Source organism: Eschrichtius robustus, chromosome 15 (assembly GCF_028021215.1).
Source record: "Eschrichtius robustus isolate mEscRob2 chromosome 15, mEscRob2.pri, whole genome shotgun sequence".
NCBI lineage: Eukaryota > Metazoa > Chordata > Mammalia > Artiodactyla > Eschrichtiidae > Eschrichtius > Eschrichtius robustus.
In genome coordinates this window covers 6,432,383-6,454,363 of record NC_090838.1, presented here as the reverse complement: position 1 = coordinate 6,454,363, position 21,981 = coordinate 6,432,383, and the positions used below count along the sequence as shown (strand labels likewise).

Below are 21,981 nucleotides of genomic sequence, written 5' to 3'. Positions count from 1 at the left end.
GGACCCTTCTCTGAGTTGCAAGCGGCTAAAAAGCATTGTCCAATAGAACTTTCTGCAATGAGGAAAATGTTCTAAACCTACACTGTCCAATGCACATGTGCTTTATTAGCACTTGAAATGTGGCTAGGGCAGCTGAGAAACTGAATGGTTAATTTTAGGCTACCATATTGGACAGTGCAAGTCTAGAATGTATGTGCTCCACAAAGAAAGGCATCAGGGCCTGGACATGTGGAGGGTAAGAATCAAGGATTATTCCAAATTCGTGGCCTGAGCAGCCCTCAATGGACTGGCTATGAAAATCCAACCAGAGGCCTAGATGGCCACCAACTCAGGAGTGGATCAATATTTACCTAAGGCTGGGAGGCAGATACAAGAGACTATATTGAGACACCTTAGTAATTAAAGCATGTGGTAAGCCACAGATGAATACCTTGACTTCAAGACTCAATTGCACATCATCATGCAAGGCCCTCCTAACCATGGCCCCAGGCACACCTGACCACTCCCATCCCCAGGCATCCATGATTCTGGACAGTCTTGTGGTTACGGCCTCACCACGTTTTATTGCATTGATTTGTTTATAGGATATCTGTCTCTCCCACTAAGCTGCAGGTTGCTTCAAAGACAGAATGCATGCCTCTTGGGAATTCTATTCCCATCACCTAGCACACAGCAGCACTTAATACATACTGAATGAATGACAGGGCCTGGAACCCACCACGAACAGCATTAGTACTTTTACTGTTAATCACAAGAAAGAGAGAAATTGAATGGGGGGTGGGGGAGAATGGGGATCACATAAGAAGAGATCATTCCCTCCTTAAATGACTCGAAAATTTCCAGACACCTATATCCAGATTACAGAACACAGCATAACAAGGTGGCCCTGTCTGATCCACAGAGGCTCATTTCCGAAAATAAGAAGGGACTGGGCAAGCAGATGATGTCCTTCTGACAATAAATCTAAAATCTGTTAGTCTGGGATGTGGAAGAGCTGTTTTTCAAACAAGTCACAAAGGGCTAAGATTCAGAATCACACTCTTGCCTAAAAAGTACGTAGGCCGTAGGCTGGGTTCCCACTAATAACTGCTGGGAGGGGCTTCTGGCCCCAAGGACAGCAAGGCCCCTGGGAGTCTGTGCAGCCCAGATGCTCATTCTACCCCTGCAGTTAGAACCCTGTGCTTGTGACAGCAATGAGATTTCCAAGGCAACCAAGGACAACAGAGTGGAGAATTACGGCCCGGAAGGAAGTAGATTAAATTTTAATACTCACGAGTCAACATCAAATTTATTTTTAAAACTACATATCTGACAAAGCCAAATAAGCAAGACAGAACGGATGACGCTCTAAAGGAGGGTCTAACTATGAATATCCCACATATGTATACAATTTTTCCCTATTTTGAGAATATTTCAAAGAGCTCAGAGACTCAAAGAAACTGAGACAGCAATAAAAACCCCCAAAAGGGGGGAGAGGAGGGTTTTCAGATTCAGCCACAACTACTTATTTTTTTCCATTATTTCCAAAAACACAGGGCAGATTCCAGTGGAAGCACCAGACTTTGCTAAAATTGTGCAAAACAATTACTTCACCAAGAGAAAGTGATCATCAAGTGAAAATTTTAAAACGCAGCTATATGCTGACCTGCTGCCAAGACAACAAACTAGTTAAAAAATAAGCAACAGTGAACAGACACATAGTAGTTTTCCATTCACTTACTCATTCAACCATTCCTTTCCCTTACTCTCCCCCAGGCCACACCAACCCACCCATGTAAGTCCCACCTTGGGGCCAAACACCCTGATCAGGTTCTATGGATTAACTATCATGTAATCTATTAAAGCAGTTAGCATTTAGTAAACCGGTTGTCTACCAGGTATTGTGCTGTGTATTATCTCATTAAACCCTCACAACCCTCTGAAGTAGACAGGTATTGTGATCCAGACTTTAAAGCCAAGGAAAATGAGAAAACATTAGGTATCTCATCCAAGTTCACACAAGTGGCCAGTGGTGGAGTCTGAACTTGAACCCAGGTCCATCTGACAAAGGAGTAATTTAGAGAAGTCAGCATTATTAAAAGTAACAGAAAGCAGCATCATTTCGGAAAACAGCAAGAAACCAAGTTCAAACTCCAGCTCTTCAACTTACTAGCTCTATAACCTTGAGCAAATTAACCTCTCTAAGCCTCCATTTCCTATGTGTAAAGCAGGGATGAGGAATAAATACAACAGATGTGAAGTTCGTTGCACAGGGTAGGGATCCATTAGCTACCCATAGCCCAGCTACAGGGGTACATATCAAAAAAACTTACACTTCAGTTGCAGGATGACTTTTAGCAGACATAACTTATCTTGGAAATAATAGGTTCACAAACATTAACCAGTTTAAAATTAGTTTACTAATTCCATGACACGTTTGGTTAAACACAGGACTGAGGACTTGCACATTTTAAATTTATTTATATTTAAATTTATTTGTCACAATACCAACTCTCATGTCTCATTTCAGTATGAAGAGCAGATGCTTGTTTAAAATCAAAACATGAGGGCATCACTGGTTAAGGAACTGTTTCAAATTTAGTTCTCTCATAAATGTAAGCTCACATGTACCATTACCTTAGTATGTATACTGAATTTGCTTAAAGTGAGACAGACCTGTAATGATTTGTTTTTTTTTCATTTTTGAGACTTTAACTAATTCTTGTTCTTAGATGGCAACGTGGAGCAAGCCTGCAGTTTAGTAACATGGCCAAATCCAGTCTCTCTTTAATCTGCTCAGTAACTGAGCTCTAGGGTAATCTCCTGCACAGCATACAAAAAGAGCTTTGGAATTACACACTGCAAACTAAAATTAATCAGGAAAGGATATGCCAATTTTAATAGCAACTCCTATTTGCCTAGCTTTCCAGCATCTGCCAGTGTTAATAATATTTAACTGACAAACTTCAGTAGGGAAAAGAAACAGAACTTTAAACACAATTAAGCTCTTTTTAAGGCACTGTGTACAAAGCTTCCTTCCCTTAAAAGATATTCAGCTACCTCCTGGGCTGCAATCATTCCAAAAACATTGTTAATGGTGTACTTTCAAAACACCGTGAAAATATTCTTCTTGCTTTTCAACCAGCACTTCTGAAAAAACTTACTACGTTCATCCCCATCTGCCTCATTTGAAGGCATCATCTTGAAGCCTTGCTAATACAGGTAGAATTAAGTGATGTGGGAGCTCACTACAAAAGGTTTACATTCAGCTCTCCTCTACACACACAAAAAAGGGGGGGGGGGTGGGAGGAAGGAAGGAGGGGAGAAAGCCCTCTACTATACTTAAAACACTCAGAATGTTGAATCTGCTACTTTTGATTTAGCCTATTATTGACTGTTTATGTCTACAAAGAAAAAATTTCCATTAAGGGAAAACATTCTGGATTTTTTTTCCCCCCCGAGCAATTCCTAACAGCAGCTGCTTTGTTCAAGTGGGCAAAAACCTGAATGCCACCGCTTAATTTAAAGCTCTCTGGTGACCTCCCCTCACTCACTCTAGCCCAGTCAGCTCCTTCTAAAATACCTACCATACCCCATTTTAAGAACGTAACTTGACTTTCTGGCCAAGAGGAATTTAATCATCTATTCGACACTGGCACACGTGTGGCTGGTAAACCAGTTCCCTACTATGAGCCAAGAACTTGACACAGTGTCTCTGACCCTCATAACCACCTGGAAAGGATGCATTGCTAGTCTCGTTCGATAGGTAAGGAAAATGAGGGCAGAGAGGTGAGTAGCTGCCCCAAACCCCAGGCGGCGGTGGCCCTGGACTCACGAACTCTGCCCTTCGGTCCCAGGCGGCTCTGACTGTGACCTAAGCTTGCCGGTCCTAAGCGCTCTCTCCGCAGGATGTGCAGGGCTTACTAGTTAGCACTAGACGATGACTTTGCACCTTGACTAAAAGCAGGCCTTCTCCAGGCTGATGGGGAAGGGAGGCGTCCAGGGCTGCGAGCAGGTAAGACACACGTCCCCGGGGGTCAGCAAAGGCCTTTGGGTCGGAAGCCCGGCTCGCCCACTCCTCCCCGGGCGCCGCGCGGCGCGGCGCGGGTCAGGCCTTCCTGGCTAAGGTGTGCACACCTTTCCTGGGCAGCGGGGGTCCCCCGGACCGACCCAAGAGTCGTGCAGAGCGGGTCCCGGGCACACGGGCACCGCGCCGGGCAGGCTGGGGACAGGGGCACTCCACGCGCTGAGAGGGGGACTCTGGGGGGCCACGGGCCAAAGTTGGCGGCGCGGGGAGGTGGGGAACGGCGGGGGCGGGGGTACCGCCCGGCCCGGGGCCCCGCGAGGGGATGAGGGGCGGGGGGGGGGGGTCTTAAAAAGGCCCAAGGTAGGCAGCCGGCAGCCGTCTCCTCCGAGCCACCTCCACGGAACAAAGGGCTTGTTTCGGGCAGGGTTCGCCCAGCCGCGTCCGGATCCCGAGGAAAAGAAACTTTTCCCGGGATGCGGGAGCCGGGCCCGGGGCGGGGGCGGGCTAGCGGGGCGCGGCACTACCTGCGGCCGGAGCCGCCCGCCCGGCGAGGCCCGCCGGCGCCGCTCACCTCCTCGATGGCCGCCACCGTGTTCCGGCACTGCGCCGTGCGCGTGGTGAAGCTCGAGGCCGTGGGCGCCTTGTAGTCCTCATGGGTCTCGGCCACGAATTCCGACACGGAGATCTGGTCCGGCATCGCCTCAGAGCGCGGGCGGCCGGCCGCGGGGGAGCCGCAGCCTCAGCCGCCGCGAGGGCTCCGACCGGCCGCTCGGACGCCGACGCCGCCGCCCTCGCCGCGCCCGCAGCTCGCCCGGCCGGCGGACAAAGGGAATCGCCGCGGCGCGGGCCGCCGCCGCGGGAGCCGCACGAGCCGCCGCAGGGCGCGGGTCTGCCGCCCGCGGGGCCCGGCGGCGGGAGCAGGGGCCGCGCGCGCAGCCCCGCGCAGCTCGGGCCCGGCCCGTCCGCCTGCCGCGCCGAGGGCTCCGCCGCCGCCTGTCCTCCCGAGCGAGCCCCGAGGCGGACGCGCACAGCCGGCGGGAACTACCCGCCACCCAGCCGCGGGCCCCGAGCGCCTCCCGCGGAGAGGGGCGGGTCCGGGCCGGGGGCGGTGGCCGGCCGGGCGCGGGGCGGGGCGGCGCGGAGGGCCGGGCCGCCAATCCGCGCGCTCGCCGCCGCCGCAGCCGCCGGGAAGCTGAGCCTGCAGGAAGGAAGGCGGCGCGCGCTCCGGCTCGCCGAGCCGCTCGCCCGCCGCCGCCGCGCGCCGCATTGTCTCGGCATTCGGGTCCCCGCCGCGCGCCGGGGTTCCAGGGCGCGCCCCGCCGGGCCGGCGGGTCAGACGGGGCCGCGTCCGAGCTTCCCGTCACTCATCCCACCCCGGGTCCGCGAGCACGCGCGCAGGGTGTGCTTACACCTCCCGGGCCGAGCCACCGTCCCCCCGTCTCGTCCCCGCCCCACCCCCGGTCGTGGAACCCTTCTTGGTGTCCCCCATAAACCGCCGGGAATGCCCGTCCGGGCGCGGGAGAAGGTGTGAGGAGCTCGCCCCCTGCAGGACCATGCGCGCCGCCTGGCAGATGCCTCCCGCGCCCCGCCCGGCAGCACCCGCCCGCCAGCTTGGGATTCGGTGACAGCCACGAGAAATGACCATAGAGTGAGTGCTTTTGTGCCATCCAATCCTCACGACCTCGTGAGGCAAGTAAAGAGATGGTTATGTATTTTACATAGAAGGAAGGCAAACGATTCTCCCGAGAGTAACTGAGTGGCCCAGTGGGGTTCATATCCAAGTCGGAGCGCTTCTGAGGGCTTAACAGGACCCCTGGTCAGAGTCCCAGCCGTGTTTCCTATGCTCTTTTCCTAAAATCCTCGGTCGTTCTCGGTTGGTTGGAAACAGTTTCAGGGTACTAGGCCAGGATCCACTCTGGGCAGATAAGAATACGCTGAAATGGTACTCCTGTAGGAAGTGGAGGGGACCCAGGGAGTGTGTGAGAGAACCAGGAGAACGTGCACCACGAGAGGGCAAAGTTCATATATAACTGGCCCAGTAACGAGTTTGAGTTAAAACAGATTTTCATTGAACGGCTCTTAAGGAAACTCTCATAATTATTTTTTAAAATCCAGCTTGCCAGGGGGGAAGGGGGGGAGGGATAAATTGGGAGACTGGGGTTAACATAAACACACTACTCTATAGAAAATAGATAACTAACAAGGACCTCCTGTGGAGCACAGGGAACTCTTCTCAATACTCTGTAATGACCTATGTGGGAAAATATTCTAAAACAGAGTGGATATATGTATATGTATAACTGATTCACTTTGCTGTACAGCAGAAACTAACACAACATTGTAAATCAACTATAATAAAATTTTTTTTTAAGTCCAGAAGTTCTGAAGACACTGGTCCAATAAAATCACACCCCATAACTCTACACCAGGCATGTGGCATGGTTTCTGTAGCTGCCAGCAATAAAACCAAGAGAAACTTTACAAAAACCTTTTGTGCATCTGAAAAGGAGGAAGTGTGAGAGACGTTGGAAATTCAACATGTGAGACAAAGCAGTCTCCTGACACTGAAGGACAGTGGACCAGTCAATCTTTTATAAGCTCCCTTGTAAGAATTTGCTATATGAGGTGGCAGCATGGGTCAGACATTATGTATGGCCTTTGGTATTTTAGTAACATTGCATATGAAATTTCGCTTTCTGAAATAACTGTATCAGTGGATAGCTTTTATAACTGCACTAGGCAATAAGTTACCGTTGTTAAAACTGAAGCATCTCTGCTTCTATCTTCCCTTTATGTTTTTTCACCCTTTCCGTGTCTTTGGTGGTTTCCTCTATTTGCAACTTTCTACAATTCAAGTCCTATAGATAATACTTATATTAATGCACCCTTTCCTGCACCAGTCAGATTCTGTTCCCTCCTAGGTAGTTTTCTAGCTACAGTTTTGTTGTTCTTATCTTGGGTAAGTTTTCAAGTCTTGATTTTTAGAGGACTAGTATCTATCAGGCTATGGATTTAAGGATTTAAGAAGAGAAAGTAGTGTTTTTCCTTGACATCTAGTACAGCATTAACCAGACTGATCCAGACTTCTTCTACAAGGACCAAGTTAAGCTTCGTGTTCTTCTTTATTCTCTTTATGTGCAGTTACTGTCTTTTTTTTTTTTTTGTAGTTTAATAGTATTTTTACAGAAACCTTAGTAGCCACAAAAATAAAATTGCAAAGCTGCATTGCGTTATACAAGTAGATGCAAAGGTTAGTGGAAAGCAAGTCATCACCAAGTCCACTGCAAAGAGAACGTCTGTGATAGAACACCAAAGCAATTTATTCCTCCAGCCATCACTGAGAATCTCAAAAACCCTTGCGTAGCACAAAAGCCTAGAATTAAAGCAAGATCAGAATAAAACGTAGCTAATGGGTCTCTGAGATTAATATAATGAGAATGAGTAGTTTCCAACAAATAATAATAAAATGAAAGTTGAATGTGGATCAAGAAAACATTATAAACACACACTTTTTTTTTTTTTTTTTGGATTCATGAAGAAAAGAAGAACATGATGGGAAAACCATTATAGGTCTATACCCCCTTACCTAGAACTTTAAATAGCTCTGAAAAATCTAAAGTTGAAAAAAAAAACTGTTTTGGTGGTAAAATGATCTGAAATGAATTGACATGTGACTATTTACAGTCTTGCTTATCCCACTTCATATGAATATTTATGTTTTAGTGCAAACTATAAATGTGCTTGCTTATGGAGTATTGCCCCAGACCCCACTGGGGGTGACTCAAAATATCTAGTGTATGTGCTGTATTAACTCTCTAGAATCTGAAAAATTCTGAATTCTATACACATCTGGCCTCAGGGGTTTCAGATAAGAGGTTGTAGACTTGTATTATTTTAAAAAAAGAAAAGAAAAGTAACATCGTGTTGCTGACTTGTCATTTCTAGGAAAGAGGAAAGAAATCCTCTTCTCAAAAATGGGATTTTCAGCAGCCCATTGAGATTGGCCAACAGCCCATTTTCCAAAGGAATTTTCTGCCCCCAGTAGTTCTCAAGAACCTGAGATTTTTCACTCTCAAATCAAGTTTTAAAATATGTTCTTAACTCTGAAATTTGCTTGAGGGCTGGCTGGCTTAACACAAGACTTATCCAGTTCACTTGCTATTAATTTGTAAATGATTACTCTTGGAATGGAGAGATCTGTGTCTTAAAAGAACTATGGTAAACAGTGTAATTAAATAGAAAAACAACAAGAAGAAACACGCCAGTGATGTGAACATGTAAGCATAATCAGAAGTTTCATTTCCATGCTTAACAAGATTCACCCTCAGTGTTGCTGAAGGGACCAATTTATCCCCAAAGTGAGAGAAGTTTAAATACACTTAGCACAGTGTTCTCACCTTAGTACTCTAGGGGGAAAAATTAGCATGCAGGAAGTATTTTACCAATGAAAACTTTGGTTTTGATGTCACCTTTGCTTCTCTGTGACTTTGAATAAGTTAATTAACCTCCCTGGACTCAGCTCATTTGTAAAATGAAAGCAGCTGGACTACCTAATTTTGAAGACTTCTTCCCTATGCAGGCATCTCATCATTCCATGATTCACGTTTTATGTTTGTTTGGTCACAAGAGGGAATTGCTACAAGGGCCATATTCCTACTGAGAAAATCTAATCATTGGTCCTAGACACTTGAGAGTAAGCATGTTTTATTTTTTATTTTTTTTGAATTTATTTATTTAATTTTAATTAATTAATTTATTTTTGGCCGCGTTGGGTCTTCGTTGCTGCGTGCGGGCTTTCTCTAGTTGCGGCGAGCGGGGACTACTCTTCGTTGCGGTGCACGGGCTTCTCATTGCCGTGGCTTCTCTTGTTGCGGAGCACGGACTCTAGGCATGCAGGCTTCAGTAGTTGTGGCTCATGGGCTCAGTAGTTGTAGCTTGCGGGCTTTAGAGCTCAGGCTCAGTAGTTGTGGTGCACAGGCTTAGTTGCTCTGCGGCATGTGGGATCTTCCCAGACCAGGGCTCGAACTAGCGTCCCCTGCATTGGCAGGCGGATTCTTAACCACTGCGCCATCAGGGAAGCCCAAGAATAAGAATGTTGTAGATGACATTGAGGGCTAATTTCCGAGAATGTTGTCATTTTGTTAAGCTGGTAGATTTAGATGACAAACTGATTTATTCATAGCTAACTTCATAGTAAGATATTAATACTTGAGGTCTGTTCATTTTGTTTGTTTGTTTGAACAAAGCTCTTTCTATCAGAGATATTCTGATCACTGAACTGCAAAAGTCAGTTCTAGATGAACGAGCTATAATGTACTGCACTGGAGGCAGCTCACGCTGACTCCAGAGAGCTGACCGCTAAATTTCCAGAGTTTTGCAAACTGTAGATTGTATCTGTACGGCAGAAATACCACTATAATGGTGTGCTGCTACACATCTTTTCCTAACTCTACGTTCTGGCGGCTTGAAATCGTCCACAGTGGGAGTATTTACACCAGCGCAACTGGCAAATGTAAAAAATCAAGACTTTATTTATTGTTTTGTTGATTGTCTAAGCTTAATAAAGGGATCAAGAAAATGTTAAAAATGCAGATTTCAAAGCTCAGAAATAGGGGGTTCTAAATCAGAACATACTGTACAGCACAGGGAAAAAACAAAACAAACAAACAAACAAAAAAAGAAATAGGGGGTTCTGCAGAGAGGAATGAGCACAATTGTCACTCCCTTTATTTACACCTTTCAGTGGCATCACCTTGCCCAAAAAAAAAAAAAAAAAAAAAATGGAGATTAAACTTAAAAGTGTGTCATGTCTGTAGCCTTTACATTGTGAGTAGTGAAAATATTGGAGGTAATATTCTTCCAGTATTTGCAAACTGTCATATGATTCAGCAAAGAGGGCACTCATGTCATTGACAGATGAGTGAAGTTACAGCAGGCATCTTCATGGCTTCACTTTTGTCTTACTCATTAACATAAAAATGTTAACCAGCATTCATGTTGGAACTACACTCATTTGTCAATGACATGAGGAACTTCTCTGCCGAAGTGGATAATAATCAAGCATTTATTTGTAGTCTTATTTTGTCAAGTCATGGTTGAATTGCAAACACTGATTGGCTATGAATACAAGAGTTGGGCAAAAATCAACAGAAGTGTTCTGTGAAAATGAGCTCTATGGAATTTATAATAAACAGTATTGTATAATTTGTTATTACTTACAAATTGGGTGCTATACATCCTTTATAGGATTAAATGAAAATAAACTTACGTATGTAGGTACACAGACATTTTTTGCAGAGCAGGTTGTTAAACATTTACCAGCCCACTGCTGAGTATAATTGTACCTTCCCTGCCAAGAGGCAGAACATTAGACCTTCCCACTCTGAGTCATGCTGATGGGATAAAGCCCACATAGGACAAAACCTCAGTAAACTGGACTGTACAGGCAAAGGCAACTTGTGTTAATAAAAATTCTTAGAATAATTAAGAAAATGCCATTTGTTGTTTTCAAGTACTTAGAACAACACAAACCAGGGCCAACAGAGGGTGTGGACTGTTTTAATGAAAAAGCAAAAAAGTTTAATTAGCACTCTGTATGCAAATGAATTTTGCTAAAGTTTTTAAAGAGTGCTTGCAATAATTTATTTTCTTGAGTCAAATCACTCTCTTCCCCTCCATTTAGACCCATTCTTAGGTTTTGTAGGACACCCTCTTAGGTGGCCCAGCAGGCCACTTGTGCATGGTCCCTGCACTGAAGACCTCCAGTGGTTCCCTATTGGCCACAGGATTAAGTTTAAACTCACAATGTGTCCCAGCCTTCTTCCTAACTCCCTTAACTGTTACCTTCTCCCAGCCAGGTTGGCAAACCATAGCCCAGGGACCAAAGATGGCCTGCAGCCTGATTTTGTACTGCCCCTGAGGAAAGAATGGTTTTGACTTTTTTTTTTTTTAATTTTATTTATTTATGGCTGTGTTGGGTCTTCGTTTCTGTGCGAGGGCTTTCTCTAGTTGCGGCAAGCGGGGGCCACTCTTCATCGCGGTGCGCGGGCCTCTCACTATCGCGGCCTCTCTTGTTGCGGAGCCCAGGCTCCAGACGCGCAGGCTCAGTAATTGTGGCTCACGGGCCCAGTTGCTCCGCGGCATGTGGGATCCTCCCAGACCAGGGCTCGAACCCGTGTCCCCTGCATTGGCAGGCAGATTCTCAACCACTGTGCCACCAGGGAAGCCCTGGTTTTGACATTTTTTAATGGTTGAAAAACATCAGGAGAAGAACAATATTTTGTGACACATGAAAATGATATGAAACTCAAATCTGAGTGTTCATAAGGTTTTATTGGCACCCAGCCACACCCATGCGTTTACATATTATCCACAGTGGTGGTGGAGTTGAGTAGTTGCAACCCACATACCTAAAATGTTTAAGTACTATCTGGCCCTTCACAGAGAAAGTTTGCTTACTGTGCGCTAACCTCACCAAGCTTCTCATTTTTCCCAGCTCACAGAGCGCTTTTGTGCTGGGCATTAACACGGTTCTCTGCCTTTAATCTACTTCCTAGCGGTCAAGTCCTCAATCAGTACCGAAGGCCTCCCAAGCTTTCCCACCGCTCCAGCCTCATCCCCAGGCACCCACCGCCCTGCAACCCTAACCACGCCAGGCCATGCCTAACTCTCTCCCTTCTCTTGACCCTAAGTATTTCCTCCTCCACAAGCCCCTTGGCCTGGAGCGCGCATCCTCTTGTCAATCTAACAGACTTCTGGCCATCTTTCAGGGTCAAAACCAGACCTCTCCTCCATGAAGTCTCCTTTGAATATTCTAGGCAGAGTCAGCCGTCTCCTCCTCTCTGCTTCCACAGTGCTTTAGACATATGTCCAGGGCTTTTGCTAGGAAATGAAGTGCCCGTTTCCACATCCTAACATGCTGGAAAAGGTCTCCTGCCCTTCCTCCGTCCTGTGCTCCGCACCACCCTCTCTCTTCTCATTGGGGTGTGGAGCGATCACGTTAGCCAAACAATGAGTCAGACAAGATGGGAGCTCTCGTTTCACTGAACTGATAAGCCTTACCTTCACTCTGGAAAGAAAATGCTTCAGCTCTCCCAAAGCACTGGATGCTTCCGTTACAAAAAGTTTCACATTATATCCTGACCAGAGCATTTGTTTTCTCATCTCACTGACATCATAGACTAGGCTCCTGGGGGAGAGGGGCCCGTGTTTTATTTATCTTTGCACCTCCAGCTCCAAAACACAGGGCACGCACACAGTAGGTGCCCAATAAATGTGGATTGAATTGCTTGGAGGTGCTTCTCTTCCAACACACAAAATGAGAGAAGACATATCAATTCAATATAAGGAAAATCCGTAGGTTTGAGAGATGCAGGGGTGGCACACTCGGCTTTTCCTTCTCTGTCGGCTTGAGTAAAGATGTGCTTGTAGAGGGAAGTCAAGCCTTGGGGATGGGGGGCAGGTTGCTTGATGACCTGACCTCTTCAGAGATTGAAATGTTCAGCCTTCCTCCCTTGATATCAGTACTGGAAACCTTACTGCGTGGATAGTTTCCACCTGGTGGTGGAGTGACTTCGCCCCATGTGAACTGAGGCACTCTGTCCCCTCAATCCTTGCTACTCAAACTGTGGTCCCTAGACCATCAGCATCCCCTGGGAGCTTGGTAGAAGTGCAGAGTCCTAGACCTACTGAGTCAGAGTCTGAACTTTCACAAGACCCCCAGGTAGTTTGTTTGCACTTTAAAATTTGAGAAGCAGTTTTCTAGCGTACGTGAAGGGTACATACACCACAAGCAGGAACTTAGCTTTCCCATCCTGTCAGAAGCCCAAAATATGTCAACTGTACGGTACTAATGGGACTTGATAAAACCTAAAGGGTTAAGGTTCTTTCTAATGCTGAGATTCATGAAGTCTCCTCTCGGTTCTGAAGTGCCATGCTATCATCCATTCTGTCTAGTTGCCGCTGTACTCCATTGCTTGGTAATTCAACCATCATTTACTAACTACCTACTGTATGTCAAACACTGTCCCCCAAACTAGGATGTAGCTGTGAACAAGCCAGAAAAGGTCACTGCTGTTATCAAACTTAGATTCTAGCAGGGAAAGGCAGATAGTAAGTAAATACGTAAATAAATTAATTTCATGTGAGTCCCATCGACAGACATGGAACAGGTGATGTAGTAAAGAGTATCTGGGGGTGGGTGAGGAGTAGCAGCATTAGAGAAGGCAATCAGGAAAGACTTCTTGGAGAAAGTAACAGTTGAGCTGAGTCCAGAATGAAAAGAAGGAGCAGATGAGCATATTGCAAAAGCACGGTGAGTGCAAAGTCCCAAAGCAGGAACTGGGTAGACACTTAGAGAAAAAAGGTCAGAGCAGCTGGGATGTTGTGAGAGAAACATCAACATCAAAAAAAAAAAAAAAAAAAAAGAGAGAGAGATGAAGTAAGGTGATGATGAAGGTGGATGGGGACAGATCACATAGAACCTCAGAATCTTCGTGATTTTCCTGCACAAGAAGGATGGGCAGAGTTTGCTTTATACTTAAAATGAAAAAGATCACTGACTGCTTTTGGAAAAATGATTGTAGGCAAGGGTAGAGGCAAAGCAGGTGGCTAAAACACTATTTAGCAATGGATAAATTGGACTTCATCAAAATTGAAAACTTCTGTGCTTCAAAGGCACATCAAGAAAGTGAAAAAAATCCACAGGTTGTGGGAAAGTATTTGCAAGTAAGATATCTGGTAAGGGACTTGTATCTAGAATATAGAACATAAAGCTCTTAAAACCCAATAATGAAAAGACAACCCAATGAAAAAAATGAGCAAAGGGTCTGAATAGACATTTCTCCAAGAAAGATATACAAATGGCCAAGAAGCACATGAAAAGGTGCTCAACATTATAGTTACCAGAGAAATGCAAATCAAAACCACATCGTGATACTACTTCAAACCCACTAGGATAGCTATAACAAAAAAAGATAATAACAAGTGATCGAAGATATGGAGAAACTAGAACTCTCATACACTGCTGGTGGGAATGTAAAATGGTGCAGCCACTAAGGAAAACAGTCTGGCAGTTCCTCAAAAGTTTAGACATAGAGTTACCAAATGACCCAGCAATTCCACGTCTAGGTATATACCCGAGAGAAATGAGGGCACATGTTCACACAAAAACTTGTTCACAAATGTTTATTGCAGCATTATTCATAATAACGAGAAAGTAGAAACAACTCAAATGTCCAACAGCTGATGAATGGATAAACAAAATGTGGTAAATTCATATAACGTGTACTAGTTTGCTAGGGCTGTTGTAGCAAAGAACCACAAACTGCGTGGCTTAAACAGAAACCTATCATCTCATACTTGTGGAGGCTAGAAATCCAAGATCAAAGTTGTGGCAAAGTTGATACCTTCTGAGGTCTGGGAGGGAGAATCTATCCCATCCCTCTCTCATAGATTCTGGTGGATTGCTGTCAGTCTTCAGTGTTCCCTAGGGTGTAGAAACAGGACTCTCATCTCTCTCTTCATGTTCACGTGGTATTCATCCTGTGTGCATGTCTCTGTGTTCAAATGTCCCCTTTTTATAAGGACATTGATCGTACTGGAGTAGGGACCCACCTACTCCATATGACCTCATCTTAACTAATTATATCTGCTATGATTCTATTGATACTTCCAAATAAAGTCACATTTTGAGGTATTAGGGGTTAGGATTTCATCATAGGAATTTGGGGGGAACACAAATCCCTAAAATAGTGGAATAGTCTTCAGCCATAAAAAGGAATGGAAATAGACTGACACAGTCTATTACATGGGTGAGCCTTGAAAACATTATGCTACGTGAAAGATGCCAGACACAAAAGGCCACATATTGTATGATTCCACTTATATGAAATATCCAGAATATAGAAATCTGTAAAGACAGAAAATAGATTACTGGTTGCTTGGGGGCAGTGGAGGGGCTGGGGGAACAGGAGGGTGATCGTTAAAGGGTACATGTTTCTTTTTTGGATGATGGAAAAGTTCTAAAATTGCTTGTGGTGATGGTTGTACAACTCTGTGAATATGCTAAACATCATTGAATTGTACACTTAAAATGATTGAATTGTATGGTATGTGAATTATATATCAGTAAAGCTGTTACCAAAACAAAACACAAATTAGTGTCATAAAAAGTGTTAAAGACTAAAAAAAAAAGTGTGACTTCTAGGGTTCATGTCCAAAATTCAAATCCTCCAACCTTCTGTAACCTTGAGCAAATTGCTCTGGGAGCCTTAAGTTCTCCACTGGAAAGACGGGGATATGTGAAAGGAGTCACTACTACTCGTCTAGCAGGACTGTTCAAGAATTAGAGATTATCTAGGTAAAAACACCTGGCACACAGTAGTTGCTCCCTAAAAGCTATTATTAGTCATGCATTTCACCCTTGAAACCATAGTGTGACTCTATCACAGATAAATCTTTCTTTGGGTCATTTATTTTTCTAAATTGTCAAACAAGGCCTTTTTAATGCCCCCTCAGGAAGTAAACACCCAAAATGGAACTACAACTTAGGAGAAAAACATATTCCTTCACATTATTCATGCCACAGGAGGACCCAATTCTGTGCTGCTTTTCTGCCTCTGACACCTCTTCCTGACTTTTTTTATTCCTTGAGCTGATAATTGAAGCTGTCAGAGAAGGCTTACACTGCTCAGTGTTTCAGTGACACATTCCAGGTAGGACTAAAGAACACGTTGCTAAGTTGAAGAAAGAGAGCGAAGCTTCCTCAGGAAGGAGCTCACCCTCGAGGCAGTGAGGGATTTGAGCATCCGGGCTGTTGGGTTATTAATTGTGGGTCCAGGAGGGTTTCCTAGCGCATCCGTTTGAAGGGACGGACCTGAGTCAGCGTGAGTCTGAAGAGAGGAATGAATACAGAAAGACTTGAGAATAAGTCTCTGAAATGCCACCAGTCTTAAGCATTTCCTGAGGCTTTATAGAGAAAATCAGAATCAAATCTTGCTCTGGCCGTGAGTCAGATCCATCACAATGCCCGGAGCCCTAAGGTCAAAAAATATAAAAGATGCCACTCAAAGCCATTGAGTGGCACTCATGGATGGTGTACCGTGTCCCAGGCCCTGTCTGTGCTGGACCCTGGGAATACAGAGATGATGGTAAAATGGTGTCTGCAGAGGCACCTGGTTTCATGCACAGAAGCAAACAAACGCCCTTCATAGAGGCATTCTTCAGTCAGTGGAAGAGGAGCTCAAGGTCACACCAGAGTACCTATGACTTGGTGCCATGTGATCTGGGTGTCAAGTCCCAGTGAAACCTCCCCGATAATTACATTTTCTCCCAACTCTCTAGACAGTCAATCTATTCCATCCTGTCACTACGTTCCAAACATGTCCTATCTAAACAATCCTACGGTTATGGTTCATAATCCCAGCAGATGCAGCCTTATTTAGAACATCTCATTCAGAGATGATCTTCTCATAAACTTTGAGGAAATGGAGGATGGCTGACAAAATCCCCCACCTCTCCACCCCGTCCTGGTGCTGCTTCCTTCCCCCAGAGCATTCCTGCCTGTTGTCCCCATGTTACCCTGTGGTCCCCCAGGTCAACATGGTCTCCTCCTCATTGTGGTCACTGCTTACCTGTCAGGCGTGCAGTGGGAATGACCATGGGCTGGCCTGCCCCCCTACCAGTGCCCCATGACTCAAAAGCATTGCTGTTATTTGCCTAATCACAAGAATTTCCAGGGACCCTTTAAAAAAATCCAGATTCCAAAATAATAATAATATAATAATAATAATAATAATAATAATAATAAAAAGGAGAACATTCTCAAAAAAAAATCCAGATTCCAGAAGGCCCTACTCTAGACCCACTGAATCAGTCTTCAGGAGAGAGGTCTGGAAATTTGGATTTTTAATACGCGCTCCAGGAGATTTTAGATAAAGCAAGTTTGGGAAGCTTTATCTAGCATTTTAGAGGAGAAACCCCAAACCAAGACTTTTGGACTTCTTTTCAAACGCATGCATGTGTCAGGGCAAATCCTAGAGGGCAGGTTTTAAGTCAGCAAGCCCCCTTCACAGACCATTAATTTCAGCCCTCTGGACAACCCCTGACACGATTCTGATCTGAGAGCAAAACCGTTCCCACGGGATCTGAAAATGCCCAGTATACATTCTGAAAGTGCTTGTTTAACTGGCACTCAGGGAGGGCTTGGTTTGCCCGTAGGATTTGGAGCTGTGGATATTTCCTGCCTCTAAGCAGAAGCAATAACCCTTAGTCATATGAGAGGCCTAGCCATGGCTTTAAACAGAGACTTCATTTTCTCAGCTCTGTGGAATTCCCAGTGTCTGCGAGGCTGTGTGTATGACTCTCTTTGGAAAGGGGTTGTGAGTTGTTTTCTAAAGCCTTTTAACTCGACCGGGAGACAGTGTTGAACGAACTGCTCGGGGCAGCCCTGGTCAGACATCAGATGAGCCACGGCCAGTGCCTCTGGGTCTGGAGTCAAGGACCTTTCCTCCAAGAGTTCCTTTCTCTGTTGTTGTTTTTAAACGAGGGCTACACCCTGGCAACGTGCTCACCAGCGTCCCTTCCTTCCTCCCCTGGACGCTCCCCACCCCGTTCGAGGTTCGCAGCCAAAGCTGACCTCACCGACTCTGCGTCGTGTTTTGGTGAGGCCCTCTTGCAGATGCCAAGACGTGGGCTGTGCTGTTTGCTCAGGCCCTGCTCAGATTTTCCATCAGGCTCTGAGCACAGCAGCTCTGGGCCTGGGCTTCCAGGCTCCACCAGAGTCCTGTCCTGAACTGGGCAGTGCCCCGAACGTGGTCAGAAGGCCCACGCAGGACCAGACCTCTGGAAACGGGGTCAGGCACACTGGGTCAGTTGGAGTCATTACACCGGAGACAGGACCCAGCAGAGGAATGACTGAGGGATTTGATGGGAGCAAAGGCAGCTGATCAATGCCTCCTTTGTGCCCCGCTCCATAAAATGACACCGCAATCCAGCCCGGAGCTCTTAGAAGCAAAGAGCACATCTTATAGACCTTGAATCGGATAGAAGGGTGGGCCTGCTGAACAGGATAGGACTGACTCAGATGGGTTGAGTAGCGCCTCAGAGCCCACCTGGCTTGCAGACTGAACAAGTGGTCCTTACACTTCTTGAGTGTAAGAGTCCCTCACAGAATAAAAGACACCTCACCTCCTTGCTCAGAAAGGCTAATCCGAAGCCGTAGAAAAGATGGTTTTCTTTGATCAAGGCCCCAGGGGATGACAACCCAAATAAAAGGATAATTCACTTCATGGTTCCATTCACCTAATTCGCTCTTCTTTTTCATCTAGCTGTCGAAACAGAAACTGTGTCACCATCCTAAATTCTTCCCCTTCCTCATCTCACACGTCCAGTCGGTCACCAGGTCGTGATGATTCCACCTGTTTAATACACACATAGTGGTCCCCTTCCCCTCAGTTCACTCCTTGTCCCTCATTCATTCAGGTCCTCAGCCCTTTTGTGCATGAAGAACGGGCTTTATAACACATCTTCCCATTTCCAGTCCAGACACCTCTCCAACCCCTCCTGTCTGCATGGGTACCAGGATTATCTTTCCAAAAACGACCTTTACAAAATGCAAATCCAGGACTTCCCTGGTGGCACAGTGGTTAGGAATCTGCCTGCCAATGCAGGGGACATGGGTTCGATCCCTGGTCCCGGAAGATCCCACATGCTGCAGAGCAACTAAGCCCATGCGCCACAACTACTGAGCCCTCGCGTCTAGAGCCCGTGCTCCGCAACAAGAGAAGCCACCGCAATGAAAAGCCTGCGCACCGCAACGAGGAGTAGCCCCCATTCATCTCAACTAGAGAAAGCCCGCACGCAGCAACGAAGACCCAACGCAGCCAAAAATAAATAAATAAATTAATTAATTAATTTAAAAAAAATGCAAATCCAGGAAATCCCTGGCGGTCCAGTGGTTAGGACTCGGTGCTTTCACTGCCGGGGGCCTGGGTTCGATCCCTGGTAGGGGAACTAAGATCCTAAGATCCTGCAAGCCTTGTGGCGAGGCCAAAAAAAAAAAAGAATAAAAAAGAAATCCAGTAATGGCTTCCCACAGTCTGCGAATAAAATCCAAATTCCTTAGTGTGCTGTATAAGGTCAGTCACAGTCTAGACTGTGTAACTGTTCAACCTAATTTCTCATCAAACCTCACATATATCCAGAGATGCAATCACACTTGACTCATTCGTTCATTCGAGTTCTTGTTGTGTATCAGATCCTGTGCTGGGCTCTGAAAATCCAGTGGTGAGAGTGAGGTACCCACAGTCCCTGATCCCCTAGAGCAGACAGTCGAAGGCGGAGGACAGACTCTGAACAAGGACGTCCAATCAAGTTCAATGGGTGTTTTGCTAGAGCAGAGCAGATGGACATCACCTGGCCTAGGATGCAGGGCGGGCCCCTGATCCAAAGGAATAAGTAAGAAACAATGGATGTAAGTTGGAAGTTGGTGGTGAGAGCCAGTGTGTGCAAAGAGTCACAGGTGAGAGCTCTGGGTGTTTTGAAGCAGCTGAAGGGAAGAGTGGCCTACAAGTGCTGAGAGAGAAAGCTGGAGAGGCCAGTGGGTTCTTGGTCATCGAAGAGCTCAGAAGATTCCATGGTAAGGACTTTGTGACTACCTAGGGGAATGGAAAACCACAGAGCCATTTTAAGCAGACTTTATTTTTGAAAGGTCTCTCTGGCTGAGTTTGGGGAATGGGTCCAACCATCAATAGCGCCCCAAAGTGCTGTGCATTTCTGCACAGTTGCATCTTACCGTGAGCCTTTTCGTTTCTCTAGGATGCCCGTTGGCTCTTGTCTACTCAGTGAGTTCCTTCTATCTTTCAAAACTCAGCTCAAGGGACTTCCCTGGCAGTCCAGTGGTTAAGACTCTGCACTTCCAATGCAGGGGGCCTGGGTTTGATCCCTGGTTGGGGAACTAAGATCCCACATGCCGTGTAGTGCAGCCAAATAATAATAATAATAATAATAAATTTAAAAACTCAACTCAAAATCCTTAAAATTCACGGACCAGCCTTCACCCTCTCCCCAGGTGGAGTTGGGCATATCTCCGTCTTTGCTCCCAAGGTGTGTTGTTCATTATTCTATTATAGTATTTTTCACATTATATGTCAGTCCCCATTACTAGGCTGTGTGTTTATAAAGGGAATCCAGTCTGTTTTCCTTTCAGCTTTACATCCCTAAGGCCTAGCACGTAGTAGTTGCTTTAAACATGTTCTTTGAATATTCTTTGAATGGGTGAATTTACACCAGGGGCAAAAAATACAGAAAAGTTGAGATTCAAGACTTCCATGACTCCCTCCATATTACCTCCTTCTTTCCCCACTGGAGGTCCCATTTGTCCCAAATCCAGAAATCTCACAGGGTTTGCCCGTCCCCGGGTGTTTTTCTCTTTCCCATGCGTACATTTCAGCAAACAGGCTCCTGAAGGAAAGGAGAGCTCTACAGTCTCCTCACAGTCTTCTGCGATGTGGAAACCCTTGACTTTGTACCTAAGTTTGGGCAAAGGCCTGGTCAGGAAGTCAAACTTAAAATCGGCTTCATTGAAAGGGCCCAGGGCAGGTTGTGCAGTCCGTAACTCAGGGGGGGCCCCTTCCTGTCAGTCAGCACCATGCTGCATATTTATTAGGCTTTTTGAGGGGCGGGGGCAGGGGGCAGTAGTATCTTCAGAAGAGGTACCTTTTCCAACCACACAATGGCTCTGTGTGGGCTTCATAAACTAGGAGTAGGTCTTTGGTGAAGAGGCTAGAAACTTGGTTTGGTTGATTATTTGTTTATTATTTGTAAGTAGCTTCTAGCAGTCTGTAGTCAGGACTGATTGATGTAAGAAGAAGGTCTGCTCTTTTGGAAAGGGTCTTAACATGAGTTGGGCAGAGGTGTTTGATTCGCATCACCTGCCTCGCAACGGGGCCTGGGGCTCTGGAGCGTCTTGTAAGCAGTGAACACCTTTGCTGAGGTTCCAGGTGAAACCTCACTGGTGAAAACTGAGATACAGTCACGTATTCAACTCTTTATTCATTCACTCAACATAATCATGGGGCATCTTTGTGGGGCCTGGCCCTTCGCCATTTACTTCCCACGTGTTATGTCCTCACCGAGCCCTTCTCATACGGGTATCGCCATTCCCCTTGCCCAGCTTATACTCTAAACGGGAAAGGTCATGAGAATTCCCTGGCGGTCCAGTGGTTGGGACTCTGCGCTTTCACTGCCAAGGGCCCAGGTTTGATCCCTGGTCAGGGAATTAAGATCCTGCAAGCTGTGCAGTGCGGCCAAAAAAAAAAAGAAAAAAAAAATGGGAAAGGTCATGACATGTACTTAGATAGAGCCACACGTTTAGGACACTATGGAACTGGGATTCCAGGCTGGGCCCTCTCCCTCCAGGGACTTAAACTCTCCCAGGGGAGACAGAACATATAGAGAAATACCCATGATCTGCGAGAGAATGTAACACTTGGTCTCCAAAGGGGTGCCTACGATGTTTCTGGGAGGTTAGAGGTGCGAGAGACCCTTTTTGGTCACCGAGATGTGAGATGGCTTTCCGGAGGAGGTGGCCTTGGAAATAGACTCGGTAGGATTTGGATACGCAGAAAGGGGATGAGACCCCTTCTCTCTACCATCCTGAGATGACGGTCCTAAAAGCTCCTCTGGAGCTTTAAGCCTTAAAAGGATGCAAACATCAGGAGGTGGTAAAAATGAAGGGATGAGCCCAAGATTTAATCATCGAGCATCTCTCTTGGTACAGGCCCATGAGGAAGCGCACAAAAAGTCATGGCCCCGGGACTTCCCTGGTGGTCCAGTGGGTAAGACTCCACACTCCCAGTGCAGGGGGTCTGGGTTTGATCCCTGGCCGGGGAACTAGATCCCGCACGCATGCCGCAACTAAGAGTCCGCATGCCGCAAGGAAGATCCCGCGTGCTGCAACTAAGACCTGGCACAGC

General features: G+C 46.2%; 1 protein-coding gene across 5 annotated transcripts in view; it reads right to left on the bottom strand.

The window, feature by feature from the left end:
- ASAP2 (ArfGAP with SH3 domain, ankyrin repeat and PH domain 2) overlaps positions 1-4,786 on the bottom strand; it is a 159,708-nt gene extending 154,922 nt beyond the window's left edge. For all 5 annotated transcript variants that reach the window (XM_068565077.1, XM_068565078.1, XM_068565079.1 and 2 more), the window contains exon 1: positions 4,578-4,786. In XM_068565077.1, coding sequence (XP_068421178.1) covers positions 4,578-4,703 — 126 coding nt within the window. In that variant the 5' untranslated portion in view covers positions 4,704-4,786. The remainder of the gene's footprint in view (positions 1-4,577) is intronic.
- Between the last annotated feature and the right edge of the window lie 17,195 nt (positions 4,787-21,981).